Source organism: Carassius carassius, chromosome 37 (genome assembly GCF_963082965.1).
Source record: "Carassius carassius chromosome 37, fCarCar2.1, whole genome shotgun sequence".
NCBI lineage: Eukaryota > Metazoa > Chordata > Actinopteri > Cypriniformes > Cyprinidae > Carassius > Carassius carassius.
Window position 1 is genome coordinate 23,779,833 of NC_081791.1, and position 14,225 is coordinate 23,794,057.

Sequence of the window (14,225 nt, forward strand, 5' to 3'; positions counted from 1 at the left end):
GAGCTGCACTGGTAAAACCTCATTACTGATGTGAGGGGAAAAAAACATATTATGATACCAATGATACAAACAGGTTTGTCAGACATTTTTCATATAGGTTATGTCACGACAGATTGTTTCAATGTTACACATTTTAGTTATAAAATAATCAATTAACAATCAATTAAGAGTTTGATTTTTCTTTTCATTTTTATATTTCATATTATAGGCTATTTACTAGTATGTTTAGTATGACCACTTATTATGATTATACAATAAGGGAAATTGGGCCTAACTGTAACATGCTGCTCGTCAGAAATGGGTATTTAAAAAAAATAAAAAATTTAAATTCGGGCACATTAATATCTGAGACAATATAAGTGTTACAAGTTTTATCATTATTATTTAAAAATGACTTAATTTATTATTTATAATAGGCTGTCTGTTATTGGCTTATGTTTTTTTTTCATTTATATGCTATAATAATGGGTTACCATTGTGACAACTTATTCTATACAGTATCAACATGTACGCTTTATTTTGTACTAAATATTTAAATGTATGTGCCCACATAAACTGACATTCAGAAATAAACCTATTCTGAGACATAGTAACTGATGTGAAATGTGTGACAGTTAGCCTCAGCCCACCCTATACAATTCCATAAAACATAAAGTAATGTTTGTCATTTATGGGAATTTCTCACGAGATGTAAAAACGTACCTAAATATACATTGATGGTGTCTTCAGGGATTCATAGTGTCTGATTCAGAATGTGGGCCTGTCTTTATCATCAGTCCTCAATGCAGCATATTGTGTCTCACACGCCCATGACGACAGAGGGCGGGACTGAAGTGTGACGTGATTTGTTGCTACTCTGTTCAGCCAATGATGCTTAAGCAGCACACAAGCTTCACTTCAGCGTTGTTTTGAATATCATTCAACAAGGTGCGAAGGGCGGATCGCTATTTACTGTAATCGTTCAGTCAGAACCCTCTTATTATTATCTCAGTAAACATAGTAATATCTTCAACGAATAATTAACAACGAACTTGATACATTATGACTATGCACGTGTGCTTTTTGTTAGCAGAAACGTTTACTATCGCGATCGTGAGAGGACAAGGAACGATAATTATTTTATAAACATATAAAATATATTATATTATAATTTATATTAATATGATATTAATTTCAAACACTTCCTTCATTTAAAAAAACAAACAAAAAACATTGAGATAAGAAAGGGAAGTGTGGAACTGTGTTTTTCCCGCTCGCCTTGAATTATATGGATCTTTTTTCCCCCTCTTTTTTCTGATTGAATATTTTGGACATTCCGTTCTGTTATTTGTATATTCTTCATATGGTAGTTTTTTTTTCTCAACTAAACTGTTCATAGCAAAGATAAGGACATTCTCTATCCTATCGTCGAATTATATATATATTATTACAATAATATTATAAGCAAAGCACGTGAGAGCCAAGCGCGTGTCTGCCGCTAGAGAGTCTGCGCGGTTTCGATTGACGTCACCGGCTGAGTCAGCCCATAGACTGTATAAAAACCATAGACAGGTTCAGCGCATGGGTTCAGCGCATGGGTTCAGCAGTAGACGCTTCATTGGCTGCTCAACCTCACGTCAACGTCGCTGCCATATTGCTCCGGGCAACTCTCCCTAACTCTCATATCGGAAAAAATAGGATTAGTGATGGAGGTCTTAAAGTTGTTGACTGTACCCTCTTTTACCCATAGACAGCCATGTATTAAAAGTAAATTGGTTGAAAAGCTTTATTAAAAAATAGACTCTATTTGGAACACATTACCTTTTTTTTTTTTTTTTTTTTTTTAGAAAACAAGCTACATAGCCCCTTCTCACTTGGTAAATTACTCATTAAATTAGCTACATTTCACCAACAGGCTCTATTATTGTGGTTACTAATTAACAAATATAATTTTTCACCTCACCGTTGTATTATTTTGAATAATCAGAATATGGTTTATAGAAATAGGCCAAGTCATTATTTTATGAGAGATGGTATTTAAATAATTTTGTTAGTCAATTGATAGATGGTCACCTTTATTCGTTTTCAAAATTTTCCATGAAATTTGATTTTGGAGCTTCGTTAAAAGACTATAACACTGTATTTAATTGCATTGGTGTAGAAACTATTTTGAAAGGAGAGCAAACTTTTAATCCTATTTCTTTATGTAACAACTCTATCTTAGTAGAAAGGCTCTTGATTGTTGAGGACAAATTTAATAACCGCTTTGTTCAAAATCATATCAACAGAAAATTTATTCCCGTGTCTTCTTTTAAATGGATGGCATTGTACAATGTTAATTGGAGTTTCGTTTGGTCTCTTCCACACAAATATTTAATAATAAACAAAATAAAAAATCACATTTAAAATATTAGGCTACATAGATGTTACCCTTGTAATAGTGTACTTAATAAGTATATGGAAAATATTGGGAAAAAAGTACTTTCTGTGATATAGAAGAGACAATTGTGAAATGTGAAATCTTTTTTGTGAATCTGACTGTGTGATTATTTTTTATTTTTGGAATGAGAAATGTACCTATCTATAATTCTTGTATTCAATATACTGTTAATTTTTTTATTATACTGGGCAAATTTTTTTATTCACAAATGCAAATTTTGGGGTAAGAACCCACTACTGTCAATTTTTCTTGTTGATTATAATTCTTAAGTTTTGTCTTTGAAGCCAATAAAAAACTAAATATCATTCAACAGTCTATCAGCCATAGATATGGGAACCGATTTCCGCGAATCAGTTCTTTCGAACTATTCTTGTCAAAGAATCAATTTAAAACGATTCAGTGATTCCTTTATTTCATCATGACCTACTTGCGTCATCATGACTTTCCGGTCTACAGCAGGCCTACATCCTTTAGAAACATTTCTGTTTGTAGGAACACATTTCTGTTTACTATGTTTTATTTCAGTTTTAGTAACAAGAGTAGTTAATGGTAATTTCATGTGTATTGGTTCAGTTTGTTGCAGCCGTGATTCAGATATTGAAATACAGCTATTTAGAACCAAACTGGTTCAATTGATTCATAGAAAATGTTCGACTCATGTGAACGATTCGTTCGTGAATCGGACATCGCCACTGCTCAGTGTTCACAACAAGAGAAGAAGAACAGCTTCCAGCATCATCACAGCAGCGAAAACATCATCTGTAGCACATCATTTCATCTGACCGGTAAATGCCTGAAGACTCAACATGGTGTGCGGAGGATTTACGTGCTCGAAAAACGCCCTCTGTTCACTAAATTTAGTTTATATGGTGAGTCGCACATACATTTAGCTCAGCTAACGTTCGCCCGTTACCGTTAATCCGATATAAATACTTAAAACATTTAAAATCACTGTATCTCACAATTTGTACTGAATTTAAGGCGTGTTATGAATATTTTACTGTATTTATATTTAATATAAAGGTCTCTTGTAAGGTCATAGGTGATGAGGTCTTTGTTTTCTATCAGCTACGTTAGCTGTTTATCTGCATTGATTATCATTCATTAGTCAAATAAAACCTTCTAGTTTTATGTTAATTAAGGAATAAGAAGATCGGTTTTAAAGTGTTAATTGAGATTTTTAGATTGTGAATCTTCTAAATGATGTTTCGCCATCCAGTGCTGCATAACTGTCCTATGTTTGTGTAACATAATCTGTTTTAATTTAACTTAACTTACTCGTTTTCTCTAGGAATAAGTGTATTTCTAAATTACGCTACTAAGTTACATATTGTATGTATTTGTGTCTATTTCACTATTAGTCTCGCGTAGCTAGACCTTCAGACTTGGAAGATTTTTTACATGGCAGCTTCATGTATGTATCTGTTAAAACTCAAATGTCTTGTCAAATTTAGTATGCATGCTTGCTTAATATGATACATGCAGAACAGAGTCATTTTTCATACTTCCATAATAATGCCTCTGACTCACACAAGTGATGAAAACACTGGGTTAAAAGTCATGGTGTCACAGTCACACTTAGCCAAAAATAAAAGACTGTGCACTCAGTCAGAGCTGTAAATGAGAAGGTGTGTTGCTACAGTAAATGACTTTGTGTGGTGTAGTCTAGTGGTTAAAGATCTGTGCTACTAACCCAAAGGTTAAAACCCTTGAAAGGGAATGAACTTTTTTTTAATATGTTTATTACTATACTTTTGTTTTATTTATTTATTTTTTTTAATTATCTTTTTTTTTCTTTTGTTTTGATTTGTTTCAATGTTGTTTGTTTATTTTATTGTTTGTTTTTTCCCCCCAAACAAATTGTACTTTATTTTTTATTTATTTAGTTTTTTTGGTTAGTTTTTACTTTTTTAGTTGTTTTTTATTATTATTTTTTTCAATCAATTCTATGGATACATTGTCATTTTAATTGAAAGTAAAAAAAAATTACAAATAAATTCATTTAAACTTAAAGTTTACTTTAACCATGCCAATATAGTGTTTTTATTGTATTTTTATTATTTTTTAAATAATTTTAATCAATAAAAAAAATAAATAAAAAAAAAAATAAATCCCTCCCTAATAATTTTCTCTTGGAAATTTGTCACATACCTAATTTAAGTGAAATGGGTTGTGAATGCCGTTTCATGTTGTCTTTAAGCACAATAGTGTTTCATGCAAGCTTATGTATTGTACGGTTGTGACATGTTTCTGATTGGTCTTTTTTTCTTCCTCAGCTGGTGGGTCTCCTGCTGATTGTCGTAGCAGCATGGAGGAAAGGCTTTGGCATTGTCTCCAGCATCCACATAATCGGCGGCGTGATTGCCGTGGGCTTCTTTCTTCTGCTGATCGCCATTGTGGGACTCATTGGAGCTGTCCATCATCACCAAGTCATGCTTTTCTTTGTATCCTTTAGAAGCCTTTGTACTGCCTGTTTTATGTAGTTTAATGCCCATTAAAACTGCAAGTCTAAATTCTCCCATCTGAATGTTGTGAAGTCCTTGACCACAGCTGCTTTTCCACAGTACATGATCATTCTCTTCATTGTGTTCCTTTTCCAATTTGGGGTTTCCTGTTCATGTCTGGCCATGAATCAGGGTCAACAGGTAATCCTAATGAACTTTAAAGCACTCTTGTTGTTGCACAAGTGTTTGAGTGTGATTCCTGGTATTTGTCTTGTAACATTTCCAAAACAGGAGAAGCTGCTGAATTCATCCTGGGGAATAATGAATAACGACACAAGAATCAGCCTTGAGAAGAGGTTGGACTGCTGTGGCCTGTTCAACGATACGCAGAACCAGGGAGTGTTTGTGTCTGACTTAGACCTCTGTGATGCTGTAAGAATATATCCTTGTGTTCCATTTTTGAATTACTTTGGCTTTTTGAGACATTATCGAACAGATAAAGTAGTTATGAATGATTGGAGCGCTTGTATCTGATGATAACATGTAGCTGGGACGGTGGATTCTGAGTTAACCAAATGTGAAAAAAGGTGAACACCCCGTTTTCTTTTCCTGCAGCCATGTGTAAAAAAGAACACCTGCCTCACCTGCGGCGAAAAGATGCTCCAACATTCATCAGAAGCTTTGAAGATCCTTGGAGGAGTCGGCCTCTTTTTCAGCTTTACAGAGGTTAGTTCAGATCAGATGTCATCTAGACCTAATGTGAACAGCAGAACGAAGTGGTGGTAACTAGTGGGAGATTTAGACTTATTTCGATGCCTGACTTTGCCAGCTGAGTCAGCTAGAGAATCATGGTTGGAATTTTTTTTTATGATTTGCAATTAAAAAATGTAACCTGCTACGTTTCCCATCATTAGATGGATGAAATGCATATGAAGTATCAGCTCCACATTTAAAGCTCCTATACATCCTTAACTCTTCATTATTTGTTATTAAGTGTAAAAGAGTTAAATAAAATCCCACATATTTGACAGGTAGATGACATTTTAAGACTCGTAACTTCTCAGAATGACTTGAAAAAAACTGAAATGTTAATCGGACTAAAATGATGCAGTTACTTTAGCACATGAACGTGCATGACTTTTTGCTTATAGCTGTTATACTCAGGGGTGTACACACTGTACGTTTTTCAGCCTGGAGATTTGGTTTGGTCCTCACACTGCGCATAATGTGACCCATTAAATATAACTATAAAAAATTAATTAATAATAGTGATAATAATATTACTGCACTTTATTATTTTATTTTTTTTATTTTATTTAAAGCATAAACAAAATAATAAAGTTTTATAATACTATTATATTTTTAAATAAAAGGGAGTATTAAATAAATATGTTGCCAGCTATTAAGTATATGTGCTCTCGGGTTTATCGCTGCCAACTGAAAAGCGTCAGTGAATGAAACGTCACAGTTTTGCATTATACTTTGAAAACAGCAGTGGATACCGGATAGCCTAGATTTATCATTTCAGTTGGAATAGAAATCTTATACAGTATTACAGAATGTTGATCTAAAATGGTAATTGTACATTAACAGCTGTCAACCATGTCAGTATGCAAATGAGTGGTCACAGCGAATGTTTTATTGTGGTCGAGCATGTGCACCTGCGTAACACTTATGTGCACCCCTGCCCTGATTATACTCCAGTATTGTGTTTCTAATCAATATTTCTGGCCTTTTTCTCAGATCTTAGGACTTTGGCTGGCCATGCGCTACAGAAACCAAAAGGACCCGAGAGCGAACCCCAGTGCATTCTTATAGTCTCTCAGACCAGCTATTCCAGTTCCCCTTTGCACAGGTAGAGTGGAGCGCACCAAGAGACATTTAGAGCATTAAACCCAGAACACAACCACTGATCCCCACAACAAACTCTCATCTGCACACACGGTTCAGAACACACTTGATGCAAACACATCTATTTTGATGATAGATCTGACCCATGTTCTACACAAGGTCTGCATAGGGCTAATTTAAACCAGCAGGAGGAGGTATCATGTGTGATAGGATGCTCGTTCTGCCACTTCCCCCATCCTTGATGTGAGAAACCCTTCCTGTTTTCTGTATGCAAAACGAAAATCTGCAATGTAAAGCCATCGATGTCTGCATGTTCATAGCCTCGGTTTCTTGTGACAAAGTCAACTCGCTTGTGTACACATAACCAGGTATGTAGTGCTGAAATGGTCCCTGTAGTTTCTGTGTAACAGAAAGTGAACCCACATAAACTATGTTAATGTTTAGTATCACTTAGTAAAGGTGAAATTCTGTCACGTATCTCCCAGGAGAATCACATCCAGGTCTGCTTTGAACGAGTGCAGACCTGAAAAACACCTGTGTTTTGTGCAATACTATATGAAGTCTGTCTCTATGAGTTGACCAGTCCAGCCTATGGAATATTAATATAGGAATTAGAAGTAGAACGTGAATATTTAAAAACACTTGTGCAACTGAGCCATGTGAATGGGAGGATTTCCCCTGCCGATGGACTGCTGCCCTCCTGTTGTACGTTTACCGTGACATGGTCGATGTTTTCTCATTCTTTTCCATCCTTATTTAAACCACAGACATCCTTCCACCTCAGCCAGGTCTAGCTAATCTCACTGGACCTTTTATGTTCTCCATTTCCTTTGAAGCTTAGTATTACTCATGGATTTAGTGTTTTAATATCTTATTAATATCTTATTAATTTTTGTGGATGTTTGTGTTGAAATAATCTCAGCGAGCCATTTATTCAGTTATCTGTTGGCTTGGTTTAAGCCACGTACTCATGCACTAACATGCTGTTTTGATTATTTGAAATCATGTATCGCCTCTTTCCAGCTATTCATCGGGTCCATAATTTTAGCACTGAATACTGTGCCATTTTAGTTAAATCCTTTTTATTTTGTGTTGTGCCAATCCTCTCTCTCTCTCTTTTTTTTGTCATTGTCCTGTTTTGTGCTAATAGTGTGAAGTTGCAATTAAAGTGTGCGTTTTTTACAATGCTGATTGTAGTAGATGGATCATTTGTAATGACCTTTGTGCACACACTTATGTTAATTCCATATGTCCATTATGTACTTGTTAATTTGTTTATTCATATTAATAGGGAAACATACTGGCTAATACTCTTAACTGCTTTAGTTTCTGCCCCACATGATTGAGAAAATAGGAACACTGAACCATCACTCAGTAGAGCTTAAATGTGTTCTGCGTCACTTGTTCATGGTATTATGAGTGTGTTTCAATGATGTATTTCGAAGAGGTGAAATCAATGTCTGTATATAGTATAGTATAGTAGTTATTTATTGCCATCGGTGAGCTGTAAGCACCATTTTCCCTGGATTTGCCTTGTATTTTTAAAACTGACTTTTACAATTAAATATTCTTAGATCAATACCTGTGAAATTCTCTGTTTTTTTTATTTATCATGTTCTCAGTTGTGTTCCTTAACTGCTTCAACACTCAAGATTTTACATTTAACATCAAGTGGTGACACCAACATCATCAAACCCAATTTTAAAGGAATAGTTCACCCAAAAAAATGATTCACCCTCAGGCCATCCAAGATGAGATTTATCATGCTCACCAATGGATGCTCTACAGTGAATGGGTGCCGTCATTATGAGAGTCCAAACCGCTGATAAAAACATCTCAATAGTCTACAAGTAATCCATATGACTCCAGTTACCGTATTTTCCGGACTATAAGTCACACTTTTTTTCATAGTTTGGCTGGTCCTGCGACTTATAGTCAGGTGCGACTTATTTATCAAAATTAATTTGACATGAACCAAGAGAAAACATTACCGTCTACAGCCGCGAGAGGGCGCTCTATGCTGCTCAGTGCTCCTGTAGCATCTCCCTGAAACATAGAGCGCCCTCTCGCGGCTGTTGACCGTAATGTTTTCTCTTGGTTCTTGGTTCTAAGTAAATGCGACTTATAGTCCAGTGTGAATGTTTTTTTTCTCGTCATGACGTATGTTTGGACTGATGCGAGTCGACTTATACTTAGGTGAGACTTATAGTAATCAGATAACATCTTGTGAAGTGAAAATCTGCATGTTGTAAGAAACAAACCCTAATTTCCTTCAGCCTTTTCCATTTAAAATTTTCTCATCTGAATTATGAGCGAAAAAAGGCACAGATCAAGCTCTGTTTCCAAGTGAAAGTAGGCTAGTCCAAAATTTTTTTAAACAAATATGTTGTGTGGATTACTTGTGGATGATTTTGATGTTTTTATCAGCTGTTTGGACTCTCATTCTGACGGCACCCATTCACTGCAGAGGATCCATTGGTGAGCAAACGATGTAATGCTGAATATCTCCGAATCTGTTCAGATGAAATAACGAACTTGTTTACATCTTGGATGGCCTGAGGGTGAGCACATTTTCAACAAATGTTCATTTTTGGGTGAACTATTCCTGAATGCTTACTTTGCACAAATTTGTTCATTGCTTTTGACCATTTTCGCAGTTTATATACCTGTATATATTGCATTTATTTTACATGTACACAATTATGTAAATTGTGAAATCTTATTATTTGTAATTAGCATTGCTTTTCCCCCCAAAATAGGTCACAGTATATCACTTAACAACCACTGTATTAGAATATCAAAGCTAACCTTCATTTGTTGTCTTTACTTTGGCTGGAAATCACAGACGACTGCAGGTGTTACACTTCATATCGAGTTTATATGCTCTAGCGGTACATCATTTTTATTTTTATAACCAATAATCCATTGTGACATGAGTATAATCCTAAAAAAAGACTTGAGGATTTTTTTTCTTCTTGTAAACAATTTACTCTAAGCTGTTATATTAAGATTATGCAACGTGTAGGATTGTAGGTGTGCAAAATGATTCATACTAGGTCTGAAAAATATTCCACTGTAAACAATGTTATCTTACAAAATGTTCCCCTACACCACCTTAACTTCCAGCATCAACAAAAAGATTTGTGCTGTGTGTCTGCCGATTTATACTGTGCCCATGGTTGTGAAGTGCTTTACTTCATGGATCAATTCATTATAAGGTGGTTTTAGGCAAGTGTCTTTGTAGTACCTCAAAATGCACTGCCCCCTAGTGGTGCCCACTGGAACAAAAACAACGAAATGCTGAATCTAGATAATAGGCTTTGCTATAGTTAACTGAAGCTACAACTATTAAATTGTTTTCTGAATAATTTGCTGAAAAACTAAAAGATATAGATCTAAAATAAAATGATATAAAGACAAATAACTACAAATTTAACTGAAAAAAATTGAATGATATAAATGATAAAAAAAAAATGACTATCACAACAAAATCACTAAATCTAAACTAAAATTTAAAACCAACTGAAAATTCACAAAACTAATTCAAATTATTCATAAATAGTATAGAAATACAAAAAATCAAAACATAAAACCCTCAAACTGAATATACTGAAAAATGGCAAACGCACATGACAAAATTACTAAAAGTTTTAAACTAACATTTAAAATGAACTGAAACTATACAAATGAAAGCTAATTTAAATGATTAATAAATGATAGCAAAAGGCTGAAATTGCACTAGTAAAAAATGTAAAATGAAAATGACTGTAAAATGACTAGAGCACATAACAGAAGTATTTAAACTGAAATGTATAATGAACAGGAAATATAGAAATAAAAGCTTATTTAAATGAATAAATACTTGTATATAATGTCAAAATATCACTGGTTTATACAAAAGCATATATTGAACAAAACTGAAGATAAAATAACTGAGGATGTGCTATATTGTGATTTGTGAATAATGGCCTAGAGGTTTTTTACCACTTTAGAAGCAACTATATTCATACCATAGACTCAGTTTTATTGCATTTATGAAGGTAAGCATAAAATAAATGTCTGCAGTTTCCTTCATAAAATGCCATTCTGTTCTTGTTGAATCTTTGAGCTGCATCTTACGACCTTATCATTTGGAAGTTATCACCACATTGCAATGATGTGCTTCAGTGCATCAATAATTGTTGCCATTGGCCACAACAAATAGATCGAATGGTTCACAGCTGAAAGCACTTCATGGATAAACACATCAGCTGAATTTAAAATGGAAGAAAAGTGCATTTAAGTATTATAATTCTGTTTAAGTTTTATGCAAAATGTATAATTTTTTTTTCTTGTCTAATAAAATTTTACTGTATTTTCATTTTAATTCTTGAAGGCTTATTTTTTTCTCTTTCTGTTCTGTCGATCACTTATGTAAGTAAAATGTGAACTGTTAGGTGTCTGGTTTCCTTGAATTTCCGGTCAACAGGATTTTGGACACGCTCAGCAAAGCAAACCCCCTATCCTGTCAGCACACTTGGACTCCATGTTGGGACATTTGCCAGTTCTCACTCCTTTCCAAGAGTGTCCATATGCACAAACCATTCTGACCACCTGTCTAGAGACCAATATAGTAAAAAGTCTATGAGATTTTTGAGAAGAAGCCTAAGCAGAGGCTTAAATGTAGAAGTGCAACATATGGAGTGTGGTGATCAGCAATGGGAAAACATCTCTCTCTGCATCCTGACCTATGAGGTGTTATGACGAATGCCATATTTGTTGGCCGAGTCTGATGAGGACAGATAATGGAGCTGATTGTGATCCAATCGGACAAACAGGAAGAGTAATCTCTCCCATCAGAACAGGGAGACAAGCGGGTCAATAGCAGCAAAAATAATGGAACGAACTAGATGCATGTTGTTAGTGCAAATGAAGACAGACCAGCCGGACTGTCTGTGGGAAACAAGAATCGAGCGTATATTCTGTCCTCACTTTGTAAGACACACCATACAGTCCAATTGGTCAGCATCAGATGACCTATTTGGAAATGACTAAACTGAAAAAGACAACCTGTGCACTTTCTGAACTCTTGAGCTGTTTAGACTAATCTTAAAGAAATAGTCCCCCCACCACTGCTGAGAATTTACTCACCCTCGGGGCATCCAAGATTTAGAGGAGTTTGTTTCTTCATCGGAACAGATTTAGAGAAATTTCTGTAACTTGCAAACCATTCCTCTGCAGTGAATGGGTGCTGTCAGAATGAGAGTCACAATAATCCACAAGTAATCCACAGGAATCCAGTCCATCAGTTAACATCTTGTGAAGTGAAAAGCTGTGTGTTTGTAAGAAACAAATCCATTATAGAAGAAAGTCATAGAGCTTAGAATGTGTTTGTCTTGTGGTATATTGGTTTTTATTTAGCATGCAAAGGGATATGGGTTCACGTGTTGTTTGAACATTATGTTTTTTTAAACCAAACAAAATTACAGCTGAACTCGACAATGATCAGGATGCATTTTCATTGTATGTATAAGAGAAGCTTTGATGTTATGATAATAACTGTTTGTGTTCCACAGGGAAGTCATAGAAGTTTTAAGCGACATGAAGGTGGGTACATGATGATCAAAGCAAATGTAAATGATCTGTGTAAAGTGCAAGTTGATTAGATGGATCAAATTTAGATGCGAGTGGCTGATTTCTGTCAGTGTCTTTTTTTTCTTTTCTTTTTTTAGAAAATAAAAATTGAATTCAGCAAGGATGCATTAAACTGACCGAAAGTGACAGTAAAAAAATCTATTTAAAATAAATGCTGTTCTTTTTAACTTTTTTATTCATCAAAGAATCCTGAAAAAATGGCATCATAGTTTTTTAATATAGTCAAATTGGAAAGTTATTTTAAATTGTAATAATATTTCAAAATATTACTATTTTTACTGTATTTTTCTTAATCAAATAAATGCAGCCTTGGTGAGAAAGAGCCTTCGTTTAAGGCTATAAAATATGGAATCTCATATGGTAATATTTTTAATAACAGTTTTTTTTGTTGGTTTATTTTACAATATAATTTAAATGTTTTAAAAACATTTTAATTAAAAACATACTTTTTCAGTATATCAGTAGTGGTTTAAATTGTTTGCGTTTAGTTTTCATCGGTGAGAGCAAGGTATTAAAACATTATCCTATAAATGTTTCACAGCAAGTGTTTGTATCAGCATGTACTGTATGTGCGAAGGTCCACTCACTTTGCAAAAGTTCAATTATTGATGTGCAGAATGGACAAACCATATGCATTTGTGCAGCATAGCCATGCCATAACAATAAATCAACAATATGTACAGAATGATTTGTTGGAGATTGATCTGTACTACCAGAGAGGATCGTTTTGACAGCTCAGTGCCGACTGGGATCTGACTCACTGTCCATTATAACTGTAGAGGATTGATCAAAGTTATGTAATCATGTGTTTATGTACAATGCCATCAGAAAGCATTGTGTGTTCTACAGAAGAAAGAAAGTCATACGGGTTTGGAATGACATAAGGGTGAGTAAATCATCACTTTAACCCTCATGTTGTGACCCAGAAAGGATTTGCCACAAAAAAAAATTAAGTTAATGTTATTGCATTGGACTAAAACTCATTTAGTTCACACAAAGTTAATGCATCTCCATTTTTGAGTGAATACTGTCAAAATTATCCACCATTATAGATTTTTCCCCCACTTTTTTTCATAAATACCACTTTTTTATACTATGTTATTTAACACAGTGGCATTATAACATGAAGTGCCCATGTACCTTTTAGAGTCAGTTGTAAATCTGTATCAGTCTCAGTAGTACATCAACTAGGCAGTAATGAAAGAAACAACTGTCACTTCATTCTTCCAGGTCCTAGCTACTTAACTCAGCGAGCAATAAATGCAATGGTCGGGTGTGAAAGATAAATTTTTAGAGCCGCCCTGGTAAGTCAGAAATTGACAAGAATCTCGGTCAATAAACTGCATTAGAGTGCTGACCCATCAGCTAAAGCCACGAATGCATTGTTACATGAGTCAATCCTGTTATGCAGAACATCACATTTTTAATAGGGAAGCTTGCCTGAGCTTGAAAATATGGTTTATTCGTTGCAAAAATGCTTTAAGTTTGTGTTACAGAGGTGCTGCATAGCAGAACTGACCCGTAAAACTTATTTGTGACCCAGGACCACAAAATCAGTCATAAGGGTCAATTTATTTTGGTGCAAAAAAAAATCTAATTATTGAGAAAATCGCCTTTAAGAGCTACTGAAGTGGAGATATATGGCTCAGTGTAGGAGAAAAAAACTAATTTTGATAAAACGGCCTTTAAAAATTTACTGTAATTGAAATCTATTGACACAAAAACATAAATTGCTTTAAAATAAACATTTAACAGTGTCTTTTGGATGTTTTCTTTCCACTAGTCTGAAAAATACTTCACGAAAAACCAAAAAGCCCAGAATCTCAAACTTGACAGGTGCATGAAAAAACTGGGTTTTTCATGCAGTTTCTCCCCTG

General features: G+C 34.5%; 1 protein-coding gene across 1 annotated transcript; it reads left to right on the forward strand.

Moving 5' to 3' along the window:
- The first annotated feature begins 3,094 nt into the window (after positions 1-3,094).
- On the forward strand, positions 3,095-7,082 carry LOC132118451 (tetraspanin-31). Its single transcript, XM_059528299.1, has 6 exons — positions 3,095-3,288; positions 4,696-4,863; positions 4,984-5,064; positions 5,155-5,295; positions 5,479-5,589; positions 6,607-7,082. The coding sequence occupies exons 1-6, from the start codon at positions 3,226-3,228 to the stop codon at positions 6,679-6,681; spliced, it is 639 nt and encodes a 212-aa protein (XP_059384282.1). The 5' UTR covers positions 3,095-3,225; the 3' UTR covers positions 6,682-7,082.
- Positions 7,083-14,225: the final 7,143 nt, after the last annotated feature.

Coding starts and splice junctions, on each gene's coding strand:
- LOC132118451 (XM_059528299.1), top strand. CDS start 3,226: ATGGTGTGCGGAGGATTTACGTGCTCGAAAAACGCCCTCTGTTCACTA. Junction 4,864..4,983: donor ACCAAGTCATGCTTTTCTTT/GTATCCTTTAGA, acceptor GCTTTTCCACAG/TACATGATCATTCTCTTCAT. Junction 5,590..6,606: donor TCTTTTTCAGCTTTACAGAG/GTTAGTTCAGAT, acceptor CCTTTTTCTCAG/ATCTTAGGACTTTGGCTGGC.